Genomic DNA, 22,362 nt, shown 5'->3' on the forward strand with positions numbered 1-22,362 from the left:
AAGGCTTATCTTACTGAGAAGCATGTAATATATATGCACTGTATTAGATAATCAAAATAGATTATGATGTTACCCAATTCATGTTAGGTCCAGCAATCCATTCTGCATCCACAATTTGATCAGGAACCATCAGACATTGGTTGTCATGTTCAGAATTCTCTAACATAGCTAAAAAAAGAGGTATTAAAAAATACAGAGTAGCAGTAGATTTTAAACTGGGCATCAAGAATTATTTTCTTAAAGTTTTGTTGCCTTGGAAACATTAATTCAATGGCAAAGACGCAACACACCAAGTAGGACTTCTGAATCTCATGATCTCTTATGAAAGGGAACAATGCTGAAGTCCAGTCCCTGCACTTATACTGACCACCTTATCACAAGAAGTTAATGAGTACTAACCAAATCCAGAATATATACTTAATTACAGACTAGGAAAATTGTTTAAGTGTCAAGGAAAGAACCACTCAACAGTATCTTGCAAGATAAAAAAACCCACCACCACTCCCCATACAGAAAAAACCCTGACAATCCACACACAAGCAAAAAATCTTGACAGGACAGGTAATAAGGCTGTAAGAAGATGCAATTCATCAACAGTACTCTCCAATTATTCCCATCTTTTACTCTTTGTCCCTTGCTCTTCTAATAAGTCCTTGAATTTCTCTATATCTCAATCTGATCTTTGAGTAATGACTTCTCTATTCCTGTTGAGGATTTTGGAATTTTACACACACCACCTTTTTTCCCCCCCTCCTCCTTTTTTGGAGAGAACATGGTTAGGATGGATAGTCTGCGTTAACAAATAACTTCAGCTACTTTTACAAAAAGTTGGGGGGTTGGGGTATGCTGCATGGTAGAAGTATTTGCAGATCCTGCTTTTTACCTCACAGCTTTTACCTTTGGTTTTAACACATTAAAATCTCAATATCCAGACAAGGTGGGGAAAAAAGTAATTTCCTTGGAAAGTGTGCACAGGGGCATTTGGGTTTGTTTTGGATTTGTGGTGGTTTTTTTTTTTGGTTTGGTTTTTTTTTTCCTTTTACTTTGCGCTATCAGAGTCGACTTATACCCTTTAGGAAACTAAGTAATGCTTGCGAAGTTATCCAACAGGAATTTGCTACACACTATTTCACCTGGGATAGTAAGGCTCATGCTCCCACTTTTTAAATAAAATGAACCTTACTTCCAGCACAAGAACTATCAGTATTATTGTGCTAAAACCACTTCCCTTCCAGACAGCATTCTTTGCTGGCAAACAAACCTAACTTCCTTATGGGCTACAGGTAACTCTTTCAAAAACACGTTCATGGAACATAATTTGAATAGTATAGCGCCAACTAAATGTAGCTTTTGTATTATCAGCAAGTTAATTTGCTTTTTAACTTAGATTTAACAAAAAGGGATTATTTCTCATTCCAAAGCTGCTTTGCAGAGTTTCCTTATTTCTTCCTGAAGATACTTACAATCCTCTGATAGTGACAAGGACATTTTCATTTTTTTTGTTTCCGTCAGCCTTGGTTTTTCAAAGTCTTCAAAATAGCTCACACTCGCCTGGTTTATTTTACCAGGAGCCCAAGTAACTCTTCTTCTTCTCTTGGCCTTTAAAAAAAGCATTTACAGAAAGAGTGGTAGAACCAAAGTACTAAGTAGAGAGTAGATGTTGCATTGGGCTAGTCCTATAATGTACCAGCAGCTAACTAGAACGTGATTTGCAGTTTCTTCAAAATTAAACTACAGCATAACGGTTTGAAAGCAAAAGTCTCTGCAGTCCATTCACTGCAAGGCAACATTTAACTGATACTCACTCAGAACTTATTTTTACAGGGATAACTTTAGAAATAAGAAAAGTTATGTGAAAATTGCCTATCAAACTTACTCTTCAATGTCAATATAACCCTATGCATTTAATACTACCTTTTGCAAAGTATTTCAGATCTAGAACAGGTGCTTACTTTAGCATTCTGTTTTGAAGAAAAGGAGGCAGAAGTCACCAGCATTTCAGTTAAGTTTCGTATCCTATCTTCCTGTACTTTTTGAAGAGTATTTTTTTCTTCCAACAGCTGGGCCAGTTGGTCTTTTTCCATTGCGTGAATTTGAGTCTTCGAAGACACCTTCCATAAAAAGGATACTAATCAAACTGACATTTTAAGAGCACAAACTACTCCTACAGAAGATACACAATTACTAATATTTAAAGACAACTACACACATATTCTTTTAAGTCTCAAAGAGCTGTCTTTAAATTTTCAGTTTCATTGTTAAAGATTAATCTACACTTTACCAGTAGACTTAGTATTTAAAGGGGTCAAAACAATACAGTCTCAGATTTTCCTAAGGACAAAAAAAAAGCATTCTTTCAAGCATAGCATAGCTTAACACGACCTTCCCATGGCATGCCAGAAGCCTGAAGCTCTTTGAGAACTATGATTTAATTGGCAAATAACAGCAAGCTACTCTAATGCACGTGGTCTCTTAAAATTTGAAGTACTGAAAATTTATTCAGCTGTAAAGCAACTGCATTACAGTAGCTAGTTTTCTGACAACTTGATCATAAGCTTACATACTTCAGAGTAATTTGAAGTTCACATGGGATTTTCCAACAAACTCTTCTGTACTTAAGTACTTTACTCACTACCTACTATCTCAGAATATAGCAAACACTTCCAGGTGCAAGTTTATACTGCAGATTAATGATCTTAAAGAGGTCAGTTAATTGTCCTTAAACTTCTCCTATGACTTATTTTTTATTTGCCAAAAAAAGCGTATTTTGATATTTTAATTCACCAATAGAGTATGTTTATAATTGTCATTTTCCTATGCTTTATCTTTTAGGATCTATGCTCTAACCAGATTTCCAAGATTACTCCTCAACTCTGTAGTTTTTTAGAGAAAGATGAACATGAGAGACTGCACTGTCTGGTGGGAAGTTACTATTGTTTTCTAAATGTATCTTCTGCCTATACACAAGTTTTGCCAGTGATCTTACACAGTTGCAACTTCTTCCAACTCAAACTGAAGTTAATCATCAGTAAGGGAGAAAAACATGAATTAAGTTGGAATGTTTAATTGATATTCAATAACTTCTTATACTGAAATTAGTTATTCCTTTTGATCTGTGGCAATATTGAAGTGCTATAGGCATGATAAGTTTCTGTTCCTTAAACATGTTAACCTGCAGAAAACAAGCAATTCAGTTAGTTGACCTCATTCAGTGTTAGCTTTCACACAGATATGTTGACTATCATCAGTTGTTCTAAGCTTCACATCACCTTTTCAATTTTTATTCTCTCATTAGAAATGATAGATATCATTTTAAACATTTTGCCTACCCCTCCAAATTTAACTGGTTTTGATTTAAAACAGAATGTTTCCAAATAGCTATCAGTACTAAGGATAGTTTAATTTTAATAAGTTTATTACATACTTCCTCCAGCTGCTTTTTCAAATCCAGAATTTCTTTGCGGTATCTCTTCAGGAGGGCATCATCATCAAGTACTTCATTGACTTTCGGAGTATTCTTCATTCTTTTGGCTGTATTGGCAAACTAGAAGAATATTTTCTCATGGGCAATAGCCAGAGAACAAATATATCAAAAGACATATTCCGTGTAATATTTCCCAACAGAATTAAAGGGGCAGTTTATTTGATAAAGAGCAATGTATAATCAAGGACACAAATATTTACATTTGCTTATTTTTCATGTATTCTACACTTTGAAAAGGTAAGTTTTCTTTGCTTGATATTAATATCTAAGAAGCGAAGCCTAACATTTAAGCAAAAATATACCAAGTTATTTAATAAAAAGCTCAGAAGACCACTGAAAAGGAAGACAATCCTACCCAAAGAATACAGTTCATTAATAGTTCAATTACCCTCATTTCCTGTAGGACGGGTCTAACATCTTGTGTTAGAAAAGAATTATAGTTCTAACTGTGTTTGGAAAAGGCAAATGAGAAACCAGAGGCTATCTCCTGGATGCAAGGAGAGAGAAGAAGCTTTGTTCCAACTGCCAGAAAGCTCCTTAGACAACTTAGCACAAGATGACGACTGAGAAAAGATGTTGTGTACAAAACAAATATTTCAAGTTCCAAGTCCACAGAGGACCTTTAGAAGATTCAAGTGACTACAGATCCAGTAGATAACATATTCCACCCCTCCAACCTGTCTACGATGAAGCCTTGAGTCAGAATAATACTTGAAAATGTGAGAAGTTTTACCTGAAGAGTACTGAGCGTTTCATCAAAAGAAACAGGAGTAATTGTACAAATAATGACCGTCTTAGCATTTCCTCCAAGAGAGTTCTGCAGAATTCGAGTCAGCTTGCTGTCTCTGTAATTTATGAAGCTGATGAAAAAAAGAAAAAAAAGGAAGAAAATGATATATTTTTGTATTATACCCAGTAAATATATTTTCTAGAGGGAATAGGTTATTTGAAATAGCTACCTACATAAACCAGGATTATATATAAAGGATTTTAATTTCTTAGTTTATTAGTGACTTATCTTAAAACAGGTATACAAACACAAGTGCTTACCCAGAAGGGTCATCACAAAGTTTTTTAATAACTTGACCCAGAATGAACAAGCTCCGGTTTATATTGCAGCCTTCTTTCAGTCGGACACCTAGGTATCACCAGTAAATTATTTCATTATTTATTTTTTAAATATAAAATTAAGATACATTTTCAATCTGTCAAGTTTTTGTGCTATGTTATGTTCAGAGGGATTACCCAACAGTTAAATCTCAAGTGCCACAATGCACTGTGACCCATCAAGCAGTCAGTATCCAATCCTTTGTAATAGCCAAAATGCATTGAAATAAGATAGTAATCCATCACAAATAAACACTAATAATCTTTATGTAGCAAGAACTTTAAAGTTAAGAACATTTTGTTTCCTGTTTAAGTTTTGCAAATACCCATATTTACATGTGTAAGTATAACAAACCAGCCTTAGATACAACTTTTAAAGTTAGTTAATCCTTGTAAGGGAGAATATTAACTTGTATTCCTCCCAGATCACTTATTTTATGATAAAGGCATTTTTGTGCAGCTTCATGCTGTCATTGTTAACGATCAAGCTTCCTCTTAGCTAAAGAGACATCTATTCACTCTTCACCTTTACATGAGTCTCCACAAACTCCTAATGATTTCTTTACTACTGGTGAATCTTTACCGATTCATCTCCATTCTATTAGTGCATGACTGTTGCTGAACCTGCTATTCTAGAAAAGCCTTATTACTACCTAACTGCTTGCACTTTACATCATTTTCAGTACTTTCCTGAGTAGATCCTGCCCTACTAAAGGGAAAAGGGAGTATTCATAAATAATAAGTAACACAATAGCACATAGATCAAATAATTTCCTTTCTATTAGCCTCTCACAAGGGTTAATTAACAGAAGTGGTCATCAGGAGAGCCTCATTTAACACTCACCTTCAGATCCTGTTTGACTAGCTCTTTCACTGCCTGCCAGATCTACCAAGTTCTGCAAATTCATTAAAGTTTTCACAGGTTAGTTCTGAGGCAATTTAGTTTTAGATCCTCTTAATTTTAAACCTCTACTAAGAATTTCATAAAGTTACACTTAGAAAAAAAAAGCAAGAGGTCTGTCACTATTGGAAGTAATCCATAGCTACTACACACATACCAACCACTACTTTCAAGGTATATAAGGACATGGAATAAGTTTGTTATGAACTCTATTATACCACACTGACCAGTATTTCAAACTTGCAGTGAAATTTCCCCTACCTTCAGTAACAAAAAAAATAAGCAAAGTTTCTCAATACAGAAGTGTTAACTAGAGTCAACCCATAGGAAGCTTCATATAATCACAGACCATCTGGTCCAGTCTTTCATGGGAAAGAGCCTAGATGAGATTATCTAGCACCCTGTTCTGAATCAGCTGTATGTCTTTCCTTGCCTGTCATTGTGGGGATAAGGAAAGGAAGAAATTAAATACCAGAGAGAAATTCTCACTCTGAATTTGGTTCAAAATCAAATAGAACTTTATAGCATCCCATAATGATTTGCCTGAGCAAGTAGCCCTCACTTCAGTTGACTTCTGTTTCAGAAGGGTAAAATCCTGCACTAGCTCCACCAAGCAGCAACAGACTAAAAAGGGCAAAAAATCCTCTGTCCCTCCCTGTTACTATGAAGTCAGTTGGAACAGAGAGACAGGGTGGAGGGTGGGTGGTGGTGTAAGAAAAGTATATCCCATAAGCTGCGATGAGAAAAAAAAGTGGGCAGTAGTTTGCTCAGATACTGCATGAGCAGTGTTTACATTCAGATCCCAGAACTTTTTCACATGAAGCCAGAAGAAAAACAAAAATCTCTTTCCACAATGCATGTGATTGACTTAATGCTATTCACAGTTCCGAGTATGCGTGCTCATCCAGATTTTAGCAAGCTCGAAGGCTTTCATATCGATTTCATTCTTCCAGTTGATTTGGATTCTTTTCTGAGAATCAAGGAAAGGCTGTATAGAGAAGGCTTCAGAAATCAACACACTCCCCTAGAGGTCAGCAATATGTTCCCCCCAACTTAGTGTATTTCATATACTAGTAATCCACCAAAGAGATGCTAAGTGGGCTTACTTTTGAAAAAAATAATCCTCCAGCCATTGCAGCTGTAGGTCACATGTTCTTTTAACAACTAAATTAGAGGATGAGAGAAGCCTTAAGGTTACCCACTTTACAAGTTATTTCACTGGGACTATCAGTGGTCAGAAACAATTGTAGAGGAAGCTGTGTTTAACAAAGTGCAACAGCACTCTTGACAATAGCCCCTTACACTCCTGGGAAGGGCATAATACTCGCCAATTCAGCATGAATTGTCTAGGAACTATTCCCATGTGGAAATTGCTTTTGGTGGGAAGAATCCTCTAGATAACATGCCAGGAGTCTCCCTCTATACTGATGATCAGAAACATGATTTCAGCTTAAGAAATGTCTGCTAGAAGTTAACAACAAAGCATGCTTCTAACATCATTATAAAGTAACATCATTCTCTCAAACAAGCGGTAACGGTGAATTCTCTACTTAAATGCCTGTTTAATAGCTTCTTGGAGTACAGCTTACCAAGTGGGATACCATCACTGCTCCATCACAGTTTGCATTTGCAGGGTCACTTCGTTCTCTGCTTTCAATGATCTAGAAGAAGATAGCACAATAAAGTTTTTGTCACTCTGAAAATAACACACTCCCCCCCAACAGTGAAAGTTTTTACCATTCTGAAGATGGTGTGAGAACGGCTGCTGTGTTCATTCATTTTTGTTTCCCCATAATGGCGATTTTCTGTGAAAAAGCAATATTAGAATACTTCTGTTTATATTCTGATAAACTGGAGATAACAGACAAAAGGTGCACTTTTTAAGCTACCTGAAAAAAATTGATTTCTGAATATAATCTCAAAGAGATACCCCATGATTCTAGATATACCCAGTTCATCAATGCTTTTCTAAGGTTATCAGCTGACATTGGTTAAACAACTTACTTTCTCCTTTTCTGATCCATTCCATAACTTGTTCTGGGGCAACCACCACCTCTTCAATCAGATCTTCTACATATGTATTCCTCTTCAGAACAAAAACAGTAATAAATTTTACTGAACTCTAAAATGCACTTCAATACATTAACATTACCAGCAATTATTATGGTATTTATTCCAGTTTGTTTCCTTCTTAAAAGGAAGCAACATCAGCTGAATGTCTTTTTACTCTGAACACAAGGAATGGAGAAAGTTTACACCTTTATCAGAACTGTAGTCTAAAGGCCCAAGAATCAAACAGATCTAGAAATTTTCCTCAAAATAAAACTGATAAGGGAAATATCCTTCTAGACATTTTCTGAGGGAATCCAGAAGAATATTTCTCAGTAAATGTTATAAGGCCATAATCATACAACTGATAAATCTCCCTTCTTCCCAAATGCCAAAAGCACTGAACATTTAGGGCACTGAAATAAAAAAAAACCCACCACCAAAAAACAACCCACCAATTTTTATTATTTGCTACAAAACTTAATATAAAGAAACTGAAGATGGCATTAATATTATTTTTCCCTACTGATCATCTTACTGAATAGTTCTAGCCTGATGGCTGTTCTATGATTACAGAAGTGTATCAACTTTGTAGATGATACGAAGATAGTATTAAAGTAACTCTGTATATCTGTTGAAGACTTCTAAACGTTGAGCTAGAGGCTTAATACCACATTTGCAGAAGTTTTATTAGCTAGACAACTCCCAAGTATTCAGTCAAAGTTAACCAAAATATACTACCCCAGAAAACATAAGGGATTGTCTACTTTTGCAAACATTTATAAAGATAAACCAGCACAGCAAGCCCAGCTTCACTGTTGTTATTCTATTATATCAAGTGTTCTGCTAATTCTGAAGATAAGAATTACACTATTTGACACAGAGACATTTTCAACCAGATGCCTCCGAAGGCTTTTTTAACTACTTCTTTTACTCCAAACAGATAAAATACTTACACTACATGACATCCACTTACATTAACATCCTCACGAATTCCCAGAGGTTTCTTTTTCCTGATATCACAAAGCAAATCTGTAATGGTTTCATTGTAGATTTCCATGTAAGAAACCCTTAGCAAAAATTCTCTATCTGGAATCTAATGTTCAAAGAAAAGAAAAGAAAAAATAACAGACTAACCAATTAACACCTTTTAATGCAAGTATTCTTAACTCAAAGGTATATCATTCCACAGATTTCTCTCCCCCTCATTCTCTTTGCACTTCAGCATCCACCCGTATAGAATTATTTTTCTTCTATCCTACCTCTTTCGAGCTGTATTAATGGTATATCTTTTATAACCTACTAAAAGTGATAACTGCCCTACAGAAGTGTGACAATAGTTGTCCTACTTAAATGCCCTTGCCATATCCAATTTCCTCCTGCTTAGGCTCTTTCCTCTATGTGTACCTGGTCTTCTCTCTCTGCTTGCTTAGATGTACTTTGCTGCTGCTGCTTCTTCCCCTGCCTCCCTGGCAGAGAGTACTGGGAAAAGGAAAGGCTGTGCAATTGACTCAAAGACTACAGCACCACAGGAAGTTTTCTTGGCTTTAGTTACTTTTATGGACACCCCTAAGGTACTCTGCACCTCCTCAAAGGAGCAGTGACCATTTCACGTAACTGATAACTGTTACCTGAAATTCTCATGGCAGAAGCAAGTGCTCTGCAGATGATGTTTTGGTAAGCACTGTTTTAACTTACACCTCCTCCTTACTTCCCATTAGCACTGACCAATTACCCTAAGATTCTTTTGAAAGCCTGAAATAAGTAAATTTAGCGTCATTCTTCCCACTTAAAGTCTTTAATATTGTTTTTTCAGGTTTAAAAATAGCAAAACAAACACAAAGCTTCACATTACCTTATTTACCACATTAATGAGTGAGCATCTATTTATACTTGTAATTTAGTATATTTGCAAGTTTAACAACCTCCCTCCATTTTGTTCTAACTTAGTTTTATTCCAACTAATAGTGTCATTATCTCTTCTTTAAACCGCTCATCTTTGCAAGGCTAGCAAAGCAATTGCAACATATGGTCCAATATAAATTTATTTCCTTCATAAGATCCTTGACAGTGAAAATTAACTTTTATGTAACAATCATAACTATTATTAGTCCTTTCAGTCACTTCAATTTAAAGAAATTGCTCACCTCACAAATAACTTTGAAAACATGTTGAATTGCCTTAGGGATAATGCCCACAGAATCTTCATTTCCCATCATTGTGTATGTCTTCCCTGAAGCAGTCTGTCCGTAAGCAAAAATTGTGCCTAGGAAGATGGTTAAATTTTACTACTTACTTATGAAATACATTACAAACAGGATTTAAACAGAGTTTTAAAACTTACCATTATAACCTTGCACAGCTGACTGTATAATTGGAACAGCTACACCTTCATATAACTGCTGAGTGTTGTCACTTGAGTGAAAGACACGATCTTAAAAAAAAAGATAAAAGCATGTGAATCCATTGTATTGAAAGTCAAAACCAAGCTGTTATCTTAGTCAGTATTGCTGACTTCAAATCCAATAAATAGGCATCAGATTGTTTGTAGGATAATTCAAACAGAAAATGTAATTGTGACACTGTGGGAATACAATGGAAGATTGGTGAGGAGGATTGTAAACACATTCAAGTGACTTACAGCTGGGGTGCTGAAGAACACATATATCTCACTAATTACTGTTTAGTTTTGTGTACTTGATGGGTAGAATGTCTGTGTTTGGATAACATCGGCCTGTGAGAGACTCAGACACACTATCGAACATCCTTGAGATTCCTGCCCTGCTGTGGGAAAGATCAAAGCACAGTGGAAAAGTACAGCTGCAAAAATCCCTGATACATAGAGGTGAAAGCAGCAGGTTCAAGATCTTTCCTTGCTTTGCCTCTTTCTGGGTAGCAAGGACCGAGCTCTGCAGTGCCTTCGTCGCCACTTCTGTGCCTCTACTTGGGTGCTGCTATGGAGATCCCCCGGGTCACGAGATACTGAGAATAAATTTGCTCTTTGCATTTCATCTGTGGTTTTGTGGTTGTTCCTGCGCCCTGCCTGTGCTGGCTCACACAGTCACTACCAATGCAGGTTTTTTAAAAAAAAGAAATATTAAACCCAAAACCAAGAAAGATACAACGGACAAGTCAAAAAAAACCCCAAGAATGACAGATACAGTTAAATAGTCACCCCATTTAATCCTAAAAACAGTTATAGCTTGTTTATCTATGCAGATTGTAAGCCTAACAAGACAGGCTACTTGTTAAATGCCTAGCTTGGAGCATGCTTTTATTGAATCTATAATTTGGAAAAAAATCTCTGTAGTGGCTACATTCAATTAACAAGCAGAGTGAATCAGTAGGAAGAGACTCAAAGCAAGGCAGTTAGTTATGAGGATCTAACATCCACACTAGGTGGAGGGAAGTTGCTACAAGTATACTTGAAATTGCTAATGTACAGGGACCTGTAAAGCAGGACATTTAGTTTTAATGTTAACCATCACTTGTGTTTTACTAGCTTTTATTTTTCCTGTATTTTATTGCAATGTATGTAACTTCATCGATACTTTTTCCTAACTACCCTCTGTAGTCATTACCCACTTGTAAGATATTTTGAAACCTTTTAACTCCTTGCCTAGTAAAGATAAGACAGATCTTGGGCAGTCTGAACAACTCCCCGAGTACATCCCTAATAGCAGGAACCTAAAAACACGAGTGTCTAAGAAGATGCCAGTGTCAAGATAAGTGACTGGAAACTCATCTAAACTAACCTCCTTGGAACAAACAGGAGCTGAAGGACGGATGAGGTAACTCTATGACCATATATGGCCACGAGAAACCTAAAGTTCACTAATGGACAGTGTGAGAACAGAGGGGAGAAGACCCCCACTCTATTTTTACTACGCATGCTCAGACTGTGTAAATGAATTCTGAGAAGCCATTAGCATTAGACTGCCTTTTCGAAGAAGTCTGACGCATATGTATGCTTTTTGTGTATATTAGTCAGAATATTTGTTAGTTAGTGCAGCACTTGTGGTGGAGCGATCCCCAGTGCTGCTCAGCGCTGCAAATAAAGAATACCTGCTTAACAGTTATACTCAATTCTGACTGTTGAGTGAAGCTCTTTGTTTCATAGGCACTCTTCCATTTTGCATTTGGGTTCCCCCACCCCCTTCTCCCTAAATGCTCTAGACTAGCCCTACTCTAGTTCACTTGTAAGCAGAGTTCATATGAAAAAATCCAGCTCATGTGTTTCAAAACTGCTGTACAGTATGAACCAGAACAGAGAAAGCAATGTCCATCAAGAAGCTGACTTGAAAAGCATGTTCCTGTTACTGACTAAACCAGAAATCCTGTGTGCCCCAATGGTACTCTTTCAAAATTATGAAGTTGGAAAAAAGGTTCAAGGACATTGCAAAAAGCTAAGGTCATTAATGTTAGTTTGATACATTCAAGTAGTACAGTAATGATGGCCCATGTAAGCATCAAAATAAAATAATTGCTTTCATGCTCTTACCATAATTGAAGACTTTTGTACCATTCACCTCGGAAATAGTATTATTTTCACTTTTCCAGTGGAGTGACACTTTATCTTCTGGAGCGTTTTCTCTAAACGAAGACATATTCTGTTAACTTTATTAGGTTAGGACTCCTCTCCTGTAACACGGGGCTACCCCCTCACCACAAGCATCCCTCTCCCCCCAGGGACTTCCCAGCCCCGTTTGCTCTGACTCCCTTCTTCCTCCTCTTTCGTTTATGTCCCCACCTTTCCCTCTTTGTAGGGTGGTAGCGGTGCTCCCGGGGGCCCAGCTGACGATGAGGGGGGGGCAGCTGAAGGAGTGTGTCCCAGCTGAATGTTGGGGGGGTGAGGGGGGTGTGTGTGTGTGGTGTATCCCAGCTATGGGGGGTGTGTCCCAGCTGAAGCGGGGTGTTGGAAATGGGGGGGGGCTGCCAGCAACACCCAGGGCAGCTGAGGGACCCCAAGGGCGAGGGCAGAGCTGCTGCCTCCCCTCTGGCCGGGGCCTTGGGCGCGACCGTCCCGCCCGGCCGGAGCCTCACCTGGCGATGAGCGGCCGCACACGCACGCAGACTGTCACGGCTCCCTCCTCCGCCATCGCCAGGCACGGCCGCGCTCCCAGGCTCGGCTCCTTTCCACCCGCCCGCACCCACAAGACCGCCGCAGGGGCCCAACCGCCACCGGAATTTGAACTTTTGCCGAGGCCGCTCCCTATTGGCCCGCGCGGGGCAGACGCCACGGCGGGGCGTACCACTGGCCAAGGGCGGACGGGGGGGTCAGGGAAAGCGCGGTGAGGGACAGACGGCGGAGCAGCCCCCCAGCCCTCCCGCCACACCCCCACGTCTGGCGAGAGTCCTGCGATGGTGCCGGCCGGGGCTGCGGCGCCGCGGAAGTGGGGGCCTGAGGGGGGCTCTGCGCTCACTGTGCGACCGGCCAGTAACTTAATAGGCTGTCTACTGACTTTAAATAGCATGCTTTCAGACATAAAAGTGACGTTATGTAATTAAGGTGGGTTTTTTTTGGTTTAAGTAACATTTATATAGGTATTGAAGTGCGGGTTAGGAAAACAACGTTTGGTGGACGGTAGTTAGTTTAAAGCAGTATTTTGGGAAACAGAAGCAGGCTAGGTTTGCCCACTCTTCGAAAAAAAGGCAACTTCAGTGTGTTGTTTTCAATGCAATGCAGTGTTCATGCCAGCCCGGGTGGGCCCAGGAGGCAGGGAAGGAGGGGAAGGTAGCTGCAAAGGAGAGCCCACAGAAATTCAAAAAAGGAGACGTGCTCCAATTGCATTTCTTTTAAGGTCAACTAATGAATAACTTATGAAAACAGTACTCATGTCTAAACTTTTAAGATGAAAATATGTTTTCCCCTATATTTTAATCATCTTCCTCCTCTTCATCCTCCTCAACATCTTCCTCATCTTCCTCTTCCTCCGCTGCAGCTAAGGCTGCTTCCTTCGCAGCCTTGAAAGCCAGTTCCTCTTCCAGAGTGGGGTCTCTTGTCTCAGTGATTTCTGGCTCGCTGGGGTATTCTGCTTGCACTGGTGGAGGCAGTGCGGGAGTGTGGTTCTCTGGACTGTATTTGTGACCCCAGCCAAAGTAGATGTTACCAAATTTCCTGAGAAAAACAAGTGAAAGGTCACACGTTCTCCGTGTGTCAAAACATCAGTGGAGATATTGTCAGGCTAGCTTACTCTGCTGTGCAAAAAGTCACTGTGGTGCAGATATCCTATAACAGAAGTATTTAAAAGACAGCACCTCTTTTTAACTGCTCTAACTGTTGATTAAGATGTCTTCCACTTAAAAAGACACCAAGTGCTAAAATGATGAAGGCTGTACTCTGTCACTGCACTATACTGCAGTACGACTCCAACTTCCCATTGGTAACAGCACCATTTTGACAACTCCAGTGCCCATTTAAAAGCATAAAGAGGTAATGACTGTACCATGTGCAGTGAAAACAAACAAAAGTTAGAACCACAGAATGTAGCTGTTTTTGTAAAAAGTACCACAGACTCAAGAAAATAGGTTTTAAATAAAGGACGGTGCCCAAGTACTAACTGGACATTTACATCCATTAACTTTATAGTAGCCTCTCCAATGATGATTCATTTCACAGAACCACAGAATCATCCAGGTTGGAAAAGACCTTGAAGATCATCCAGTCCAACCATTAACCTAACACTCACAGTTCCCAACTACACCATATCCCTCAGCGCTATGTCAGCCCGACTCTTAAACACCTCCAGGGATGGGGACTCCACCACCTCCCTGGGCAGCCCATTCCAACGCCTAACAACCTGTTCTGTAAAGAAATACTTCCTAATATCCAGTCTAAACCTTCCCTGGTGCAACTTGAGGCCATTCCCTCTTGTCCTGTTGCTTGTTACTTGGTTAAAGAGACTCATCCCCAGCTCTCTGCAACCTCCTTTCAGGTAGTTGTAGAGGGCGATGAGGTCTCCCCTCAGCCTCCTCTTCTCCAGACTAAACAACCCCAGTTCCCTCAGCCGCTCCTCGTACGACATGTGCTCCAGACCCTTCACCAGCTTCGTTGCCCTTCTCTGGACACGCTCGAGTAATTCAATGTCCTTTTTGTAGTGAGGGGCCCAAAACTGAACACAGTCATCGAGGTGCGGCCTCACCAGTGCCAAGTACAGGGGTAAGATCACCTCCCTGTCCCTGCTGGCCACGCTATTTCTGATACAAGCCAGGATACCATTGGCCTTCTTGGCCACCTGGGCACACTGCTGGCTCATGTTTAGCCGGCTGTCAATCAACACCCCCAGGTCCCTCTCTGACTGGCAGCTCTCCAGCCACTCCTCCCCAAGCCTGTAGCGCTGCTGGGGGTTGTTGTGGCTGAAGTGCAGCACCTGGCATTTGGCCTTATTGAAACTCCTACAGTTGGCCTTAGCCCATCGCTCCAGCCTGTCCAGGTCTCTCTGCAGAGCCTCCCTACCCTCATTTCAGTCTTAAACACGTACTTACTGTTGCTGTGCACATTTAAGTGGCCTTCTCCATCAGTCTCTGGAATAGTTAGAATTCAGTCAATGAATTAATAATAAAGCAACTTTGACTTCATTAGACAGGTATCCGTGTTTAGCATGTACAGTCTGTGTTGTAACCATGTCAACTAGCTACTCACTTGCCAGATGCAAAGGCATATGCTCCAGGCCATCGGTTAGACTGGAGGACTGCAACAGCGTGTTGTGGGATCAGGTTTGTAGAAGGCTGAGCTGTCCAGGCAGGGATGTTTTGAATTCCTGGAGGCAGCCAAACACACAGAGTCTATGAATAAATTGTCTTATGAGCCTCTACAAAATATTTAAGACTGAGCTGCAAGGCTTTTGCAGAATTCAAGCAATGGTTATATTAAGTTGCATGATAGAAGAGTTAGAAGTCATAAACAATAAATGTAGGTGCTGTGTTCAAACAAGTGGTTTGGATGTACAGGTAGGTAGTACAGGAATGCTAACAGAGCCGTGTACAGAAAAGATCATGCTCCTAAAATTCAGTAGTATTCACTGCTGTTTCTTTTGTCAAGGACTTTTCATCACTTATGGATAAATTATATAGTTATATTTCACCTTGATCAAAGAATGGAGAGTAGGAAAATAATTTACTATTGATGTAATCTAATATTCAGGTTCTCATATTCCCATGATTTGCTGCAGTAATATGCTACAGGATCTAAATTCTTATTTGTGTATCTATGCATATGCATCCATATATATATTTATTTACACGTGCACACACACTTCTTTTTTGCCTAAAAAGATGATGGAAAAATAGCTGAATGTATTTAATGTAGTGAGCTGTCTTGAACTTGCAGTAGCCTGACAAGCCTGGGGAGTTTTTTCCCTTTTATTCTCAACAAGACTGATAACTAGCAAATCCAATTATTTCAGTTTTAATGTCAATACTGTTAACCATTTTGCTTTTGATGAATTTTGTAAAAGAATGTGTTTACCCTACAGGGGCAAACAATATTGCTCCATGAAGCGTCAGAGTCCTATAACTTCAAATATTTACTACCTAAATGCCAAGATTCCTAGTGGCTCTCTATCAAAAACTTCATATTCCATGAAGAATACCTTCATCTTCAGAGAGTGGAGTGAGAAGAGGTGGTCCTGTTTCTTGCTGTAGTTCATCTGGCTCCTCTGATTTCTCCTCCTCTTCTTCTTCTTCTTCTTCCTCTGATTTTTGAAAGGGATTAAACCAAACGCAGCGACCCTATAATTGATATGGAAAAATAATAAATACATGTAACAATCACTGAAAGAATGCGAGCCAGCTAAAACAATTGGCCCAGGCACACGCACACACAGTTAAGGGAGGAGGGGAAGAAAAGAAAAATATATATTCCACAATTGGTATATTGCTAGTAGAATTGTATCCTTTTGGCAGAGTGTTCCCTATGTCCCTCATCCCTCCCTCATTCCTGGTTACTATTTCAGAATAACCTTATACCTCTGTCATCAGCTTTTTGTTATTTTGTAGTCTTCAGTTCCTTGCCAGTTTGGTTTATATCCTTGCTAGATTACACAGAATCACAGAATCATCTAGGTGGGAAAAGACCTTGAAGATCATCTAGTCCAACCATTGAATTGGTTGACTGGCCAGAAAGTCATCCAGTAATTATCATCAAATTAGTAATACCTCTTTCCAGCACTGGCCTGGTATCACAAGCTTTTAAGCTTTTTCATTTGCATGTTTCACAGCAGAAAGTAAGCAACAAAAAACAAACCAGAAGAAAAAAATCAAAGAAGTTCCCTTTAGCATGCAATCATAAGTTATCTCCATGTTAGCATCCTACCCAAGAAAATAGAATTTAAAACATTTTTGTCAAGTAAGGATTTCAAAAGAGAAAACTTAATATAGAAGATTACCAGAAATTATTGTTATCTATCAAGGCCTAACTCTATACTTTTACCTAAAGATAGGTTTCGATCTCAAGAACACACCACTGAAAAAAGTACTAAACCTATAAGGTTCCTAAATATATATATAGAAAAATATATGCTATATGTAAATATGTGCAACATATTTATTTCTGTAGAAGAATATTTCAGTCCAATACCATTTCTGGTGAATAGTTCAAATGTGCAGGTGAGGAGTATAATTTACATTTGGAAACCCTAAGAATACTACAGTGTGAATGGTATCCAAGGTCAGTGTGAGCTACGCCAGAACATACCTGCTTTAGAATACTCTGTACATTGTGTACCCATGTGGAGAGAGAATCCACCATCTCAGCCACAGAAAGAGGCTGAAAATCAGGGTTTTCTTCACATGTATCTCTTCCTCCTCCCCCCTCCTCCTCTTCGTCTCCTTCCTCCTCTGCAAACTGGTAAAATCCAATGGGAGAGACCTGGGTTCCTGCTGAGATCCGAGCTATCTGTGCACGCAGGTAATTGGCCTCATTTCCAGGGAAAGGAGGAAAGCTCACAACAGGAGCATCCAGCCTACCAGTGAAGAACTTCTTGATTTTCCTGGCACAGACAATCTGGGCTGGTGTCACTGGAGGCAACTTCACCCAGGGTTTGCCTGGCTCATTACAAACAAAGTAGACATATTTATTAGCCCCAGTCCCATTTTCTTCTTCTGGGATGACAGGCGGGGGCTTATAGGTGGACTTTGGTGGTTCGTCTTCTTTTTCTTTCTCCTCATCTTTGTCTTCGACCTCATCCATCCTTTTCCCTCCTTCCTCAATAACTTCTTCCTCTTCTGTTTCCTCTTCCTCTTCCCCCTCATGGTACTGTACTTCAGCTATAATGTAGTTCATCTCCAGGCCCAAAATTTTGCCCCAGAAGCGACAGGTCTGGATTGGCTGAACACTAATTAGTTTTTTAAGGGCAAGGAATATGTGATAGGATTCATCTTTGCTCAAGCCAATTCCAGCCTGTTCAAAATAAAAGGCTGTTTCCATCACATTAGGTAGAGGGGTCTCTCCCTGGGAAGGAAGATCCAGAGTTAGAGCTGAAGAGCAGTATAATTATCTGTTTGAAAAATTAAACATGTTAACCACAAATGTTATACTTCACTTTTCTGTAGTGCCACTCATTCTCTCGAAGTGCTTTGCAGACATTCATTCACTACCTCTTCCACTATCATTTAGAAAAACTAAAAATGACATTTTAAGGCTAAAGAGGAGAACACAGGTGAACTGCAGCTTTTAGAATACAGGATTTCAAAATTCAAACTCCTAATTACTGCAAAATAAAGAAAGTCAGAATTCTTACACAGGATCTACAAAGGACTTCAGTGCTAGGGCATGTCAGCTATGTAAGAGGCCTTGATGCCTGCAAACAGTGTCACTGCGTTTCCTTGTGTTTGTGGCAGATGCATTTGGGAAAAATGTAATACATATTTTATATATTTAGACACCTGACCAGCAATATTTCTCCGGACTGAATGTTCTTCTGAAAACCTTGGTATAAAGCTCCCTGCATTTTTTAAAATACTGGCCCCTGCTTTTACTGAAGTCCATAATAAGACTCCATCTGGCTTCAGTGGAAGCAGAACTAGACCAATAATGAAGATTTCATCAAGTATTTGCATTTGCTTTATCACCCTTGCATTTCATGGGGGTAGGTGACTATATCACACAGGTATTAAAATATTAGATATTAGAAGTTGTACATGGCAGGGTAGGGAATTTGGAAGAAGTAGTGATAGTTTCATATGGAATTTCTTTGGGCCTTCCAGGTTTCTTATATGAAAGCAAGATAAACAGGAGTATGAAAAATTCAAAATTCCTTTCTGAAATAACCTACTTTTTTCCATTTTTACCATTGTATACTGTTACTGTAAAATAAGTAATAGGCTATGGAAAAAGATAAAAGACTAGCTCTTCTGTTAGTACTTTTATTCTGCAATGGCAATTAGTTTTGAATATATACTGGTAACTTCATATGAAAATCAACATCTTGTTAATTAGTTTCCCTTGTTATTATAAGAATTCTCCTAATTTTTCATTGGGTACAAATGCTTCTGAAGCTGCTGAAAACTGAAAAATCGTGTTTTAAGAAGTGGCTTTTCAATTCTAGTAGTTCTTCATTATAACCATTTTTTTTTTTAGTTGGAGAAAGACAGACTGGAACCATATCTGGAGCTGGAAGGATCACAAAATTCTCCATTCTCTATTTTACAGTTGTAGCTATGCACAATATTCTGGAACTGGTGTCCAGAATTATGGTCACTTTAGGTAAAGTAATGTCACTTTTAGATAAAGAAAAGAAATTTGGATATGATATTCCATGCTGAACTGGCATATGGGAGACATTGCAAACTTTACTTTCTGTTGATCATCTCTAGAACATCTAGGATTTTAAAGGCTCAGGATATTAGATTTACTACAGAAAAAAATCCCAACTAAGTAACCAGATGGGGTTTTTTCTTCACAACTAGATATGGGACCAACTCAGCTATGAAGAGGGTACATAGTACCGTGGCTGCAAGTATTTATATGATCATGAGAAGCAATACTACAAAGCAGACCACAACTTCCTCCCTTCCTCCTTTCCCTTCCCACCATCCTCCCACCCATTCCCTGGTATATACGATATCTATTTTTCTCTGATAATAACTCACTATCTCTTCTTCTAGTTCTTCATCTCCTTCTCCATTAGCCGTGAGGAACAAAGCTTTACGCTTTTCTGCAGCTTCAAATGTTGGCAGAATCTCATGTTCATCTCGAAGAGTGTCCATTTTTTTCTGAAACTGAGCCCACTTCACATCCTTGCTGATATTCTCAATTATGTCTACTGCATTTGTGGGCTGTTCATCCAGGATCTTTGTAAGCATAGTAGCAAGATGATCATATCTGTCATATAAATGTAAATATTATTGACCTACTATACAAAAGACTTAGAATATTATGTTTTTAATATCAAAGCTAATCACCTAGAGCTTTGGAGAAATTGTTGGAATAATTAGATGAAAGGGGATCATGGAGCATTATGGGAAATTAGTCTGGAAACTAGCTTGATTCTAATATACTTAGGAGTAGTCCCATCTTCCATTTTTGGTATATACTGCACCTGCCTCAAGAGCTGAAGCTGAATTTAAACTTGCTCTTAATCAAATCCATTTCCTTTTGAACTCTATCATTTCCCTTCGGAATTTTGATTCTGAAAGATGTTGGACACACTCAAGTATCACATAGCAATGAACTACTGCATTTATAACATATTCTCCCAATCTATATATATCCCCCTGGTATCCCTCCCTTTCTTAACATAACCCTTTGCCCTTTTACCAACACTACTTTTCTTTCCACTCATAGTTCCTACCCCTTTCAGTTGTGTCCCTTTATCAGACTTACAAGTTCAGGCCAGATGTTGTGCTGCTCTTCAGTAAATAGGCTTTTGCATTCTGAATTGCCAGCGTTCGGGATTTGGGATCGGGTATCTGATCGTCGTATGGACTGTATCCTGACTGATACAGACCATACCCGGGTTCATGTGGCTGATAGGGGCCACGCCTACATTCATCGGCTTGATAGGGATCGTCTCCTGCTACGTGTGTCTGATAGGCAGGTTTTGGTTCCTGTGTTTGGTAAGGGTCTAATCCCAGTGCATATGACTGATACATGCTTTGCCTTGCCTCCGGTGCCTGATCAGAGTCTTGTCGCAGCACGTCTCTCTGGCTGATGCTTATTTCTGGCACCTGTAGCTTGGGAGAGGCTTGTTCTGCTCCCCGCGGATCAGAGAGGTGTTGAAATGGGCTCTGCCATTGGTACGGTGCTTCTCCCGGTGCACGGGTCTGGCCGACGCTTCCTCTTCGGTCTTGTAACTGGGAGGGGTCTTGGTCAGGTTCTTGGGGCTGACTCCCTCGCCTTACCCCCCGGTACCGATAGGAAGCTGGTGCCGGTTCCGACTGCTGAGGCTGACGAGGCTCTCGTTCAGGCTCAAAGCCCTCAAAAGGCGGCTGCCCGGGGCCCCACTGAGGCGGCTCGGGCCGGTCGGTGCTGTCTGCGCGCCGCAAGTGCTCCCCGAGGTCTCGCTCCTGCCCTTCCCCCCGCACAACAGCCTGGGGCGGGGGCTCCCCGGGAGGCTCGGCCATGGGCCGGGGTCACCAAGCTGCCCCTCAGCCGCCCTCGCTTTACCGCGCCGCCGAGGTACAGCGGCCGCCGTTGCTGGGGACGCGCGGCGGGGCGGCGCCGGAAGGGGTGGGCCCGCGGCGGGTCTTCTGGCGGGGCTCGGCACGATCACCGCTTGTCTCCGGCTCCTGGTGCGCCAGCCCTGCCCGCTGCAGCCAGGGTCGTTGAGGGAGCTGCGGCCGTTGGAGCCCTGGGTGCTGCCCGCTGAGGAGCAGCGGCTGGTTGGGACAAGGGCCCGGTTCCTGAGGGGGCCGCCGTCCCTGTCCGGCTTCTTGAGCGCCGGGTGGGGGCCCTGTCCCTGAGGTGGGGGCCCTGTCCCTGAGGTGGGGGCCCTGTCCCTGAGGTGGGGGCCCTGTCCCTGAGGTGGGGGCCCTGTCCCTGAGGTGGGGGCCCTGTCCCTGAGGTGGGGGCCCTGTCCCTGAGGTGGGGGCCCTGTCCCTGAGGTGGGGGCCCTGTCCCTGAGGTGGGGGCCCTGTCCCTGAGGTGGGGGCCCTGTCCCTGAGGTGGGGGCCCTGTCCCTGAGGTGGGGGCCCTGTCCCTGAGGTGGGGGCCCTGTCCCTGAGGTGGGGGCCCTGTCCCTGAGGTGGGGGCCCTGTCCCTGAGGTGGGGGCCCCTGCTGGGCTCGCCGTCCCCAGCCCAGCAGGGTTGCAGCGTTTGCTAGGTGGGAAACCTCAGCAAGCTGCCCGAGCTACCGCCGCTTTTTCTAGAGCGGTTTTCAAGTTCGACTTGTTTCTTTTCATTGTGACCCACAAAACATGAAGTGCTGTTAGTACTCTGTCTTGAACGTTTGTGGTACAAGAATCTTTCAGATCTCAGCTGAGAGCAGAAGTGTAGATCTACAAAAGCTTAATTTTTATTTAAAAAGAATTGAGTGGGATTCACTTGTTTTCATCGCTTTCATTGTGTGCGGTAGAAAATGCAGTTTAACCTTCTGCATTTTAGTGATGCTATATCATGCTGTTGCTGTAAAACACAATGTTTTGTAGGAGGAGAAAAATATTGTAAAATCTAATAATCACTTTAAAAAACTGTGTTCACAGATCCAAGGAAAAAAGCAGATGTAAATTAAGTTGGAATAGAGGTGTTTTGATAGAAATCAGTTTTGTCATGTGATCCTATCAGTGTTAAGGAGACAGCTGGCTATAATGTGAGTAACTTCTGTTTGCAACAATATTCAAACACTAAAATGTGAAGGAAAAAATGTCACATTACAGAGGAAGA

At 40.7% G+C, this 22,362-nt stretch overlaps 2 protein-coding genes across 2 annotated transcripts in view; both read right to left on the reverse strand.

Moving 5' to 3' along the window:
- Positions 1-12,640, reverse strand: part of CENPE (centromere protein E) — a 39,234-nt gene extending 26,594 nt beyond the window's left edge. Inside the window, exons 1-15 of the mRNA XM_074821432.1 lie at positions 12,585-12,640; positions 12,043-12,134; positions 9,886-9,975; positions 9,689-9,807; positions 8,518-8,637; positions 7,497-7,578; positions 7,230-7,297; positions 7,082-7,153; positions 5,436-5,487; positions 4,535-4,622; positions 4,218-4,344; positions 3,425-3,544; positions 1,953-2,111; positions 1,464-1,599; positions 74-168 (exon numbers count right to left, since the gene is read on the reverse strand). Coding sequence (XP_074677533.1) covers positions 74-168; positions 1,464-1,599; positions 1,953-2,111; positions 3,425-3,544; positions 4,218-4,344; positions 4,535-4,622; positions 5,436-5,487; positions 7,082-7,153; positions 7,230-7,297; positions 7,497-7,578; positions 8,518-8,637; positions 9,689-9,807; positions 9,886-9,975; positions 12,043-12,134; positions 12,585-12,640 — 1,476 coding nt within the window. The remainder of the gene's footprint in view (positions 1-73; positions 169-1,463; positions 1,600-1,952; positions 2,112-3,424; positions 3,545-4,217; positions 4,345-4,534; positions 4,623-5,435; positions 5,488-7,081; positions 7,154-7,229; positions 7,298-7,496; positions 7,579-8,517; positions 8,638-9,688; positions 9,808-9,885; positions 9,976-12,042; positions 12,135-12,584) is intronic.
- Positions 12,641-13,388: 748 nt separating this feature from the next.
- LOC141922141 (radial spoke head protein 6 homolog A-like) lies at positions 13,389-21,104 on the reverse strand. The gene is made up of 6 exons (XM_074821275.1): positions 20,365-21,104; positions 19,632-19,863; positions 17,236-17,991; positions 16,133-16,271; positions 15,184-15,301; positions 13,389-13,659 (listed from the first exon to the last, which is right to left on the reverse strand). Exons 1-6 carry the CDS (start codon positions 21,102-21,104, stop codon positions 13,419-13,421), a joined length of 2,226 nt encoding a protein of 741 aa, XP_074677376.1. The 3' UTR covers positions 13,389-13,418.
- Positions 21,105-22,362: the final 1,258 nt, after the last annotated feature.

The sequence above is a fragment of the Strix aluco genome, chromosome 4, assembly GCF_031877795.1.
Source record: "Strix aluco isolate bStrAlu1 chromosome 4, bStrAlu1.hap1, whole genome shotgun sequence".
NCBI lineage: Eukaryota > Metazoa > Chordata > Aves > Strigiformes > Strigidae > Strix > Strix aluco.

Coding starts and splice junctions, on each gene's coding strand:
- LOC141922141 (XM_074821275.1), bottom strand. CDS start 21,104: ATGGCCGAGCCTCCCGGGGAGCCCCCGCCCCAGGCTGTTGTGCGGGGG. Junction 17,992..19,631: donor AAGAACTAGAAGAAGAGATA/GTGAGTTATTAT, acceptor CTTCCTTCCCAG/GGAGAGACCCCTCTACCTAA. Junction 16,272..17,235: donor TACAGAGTATTCTAAAGCAG/GTATGTTCTGGC, acceptor TATCAATTATAG/GGTCGCTGCGTTTGGTTTAA.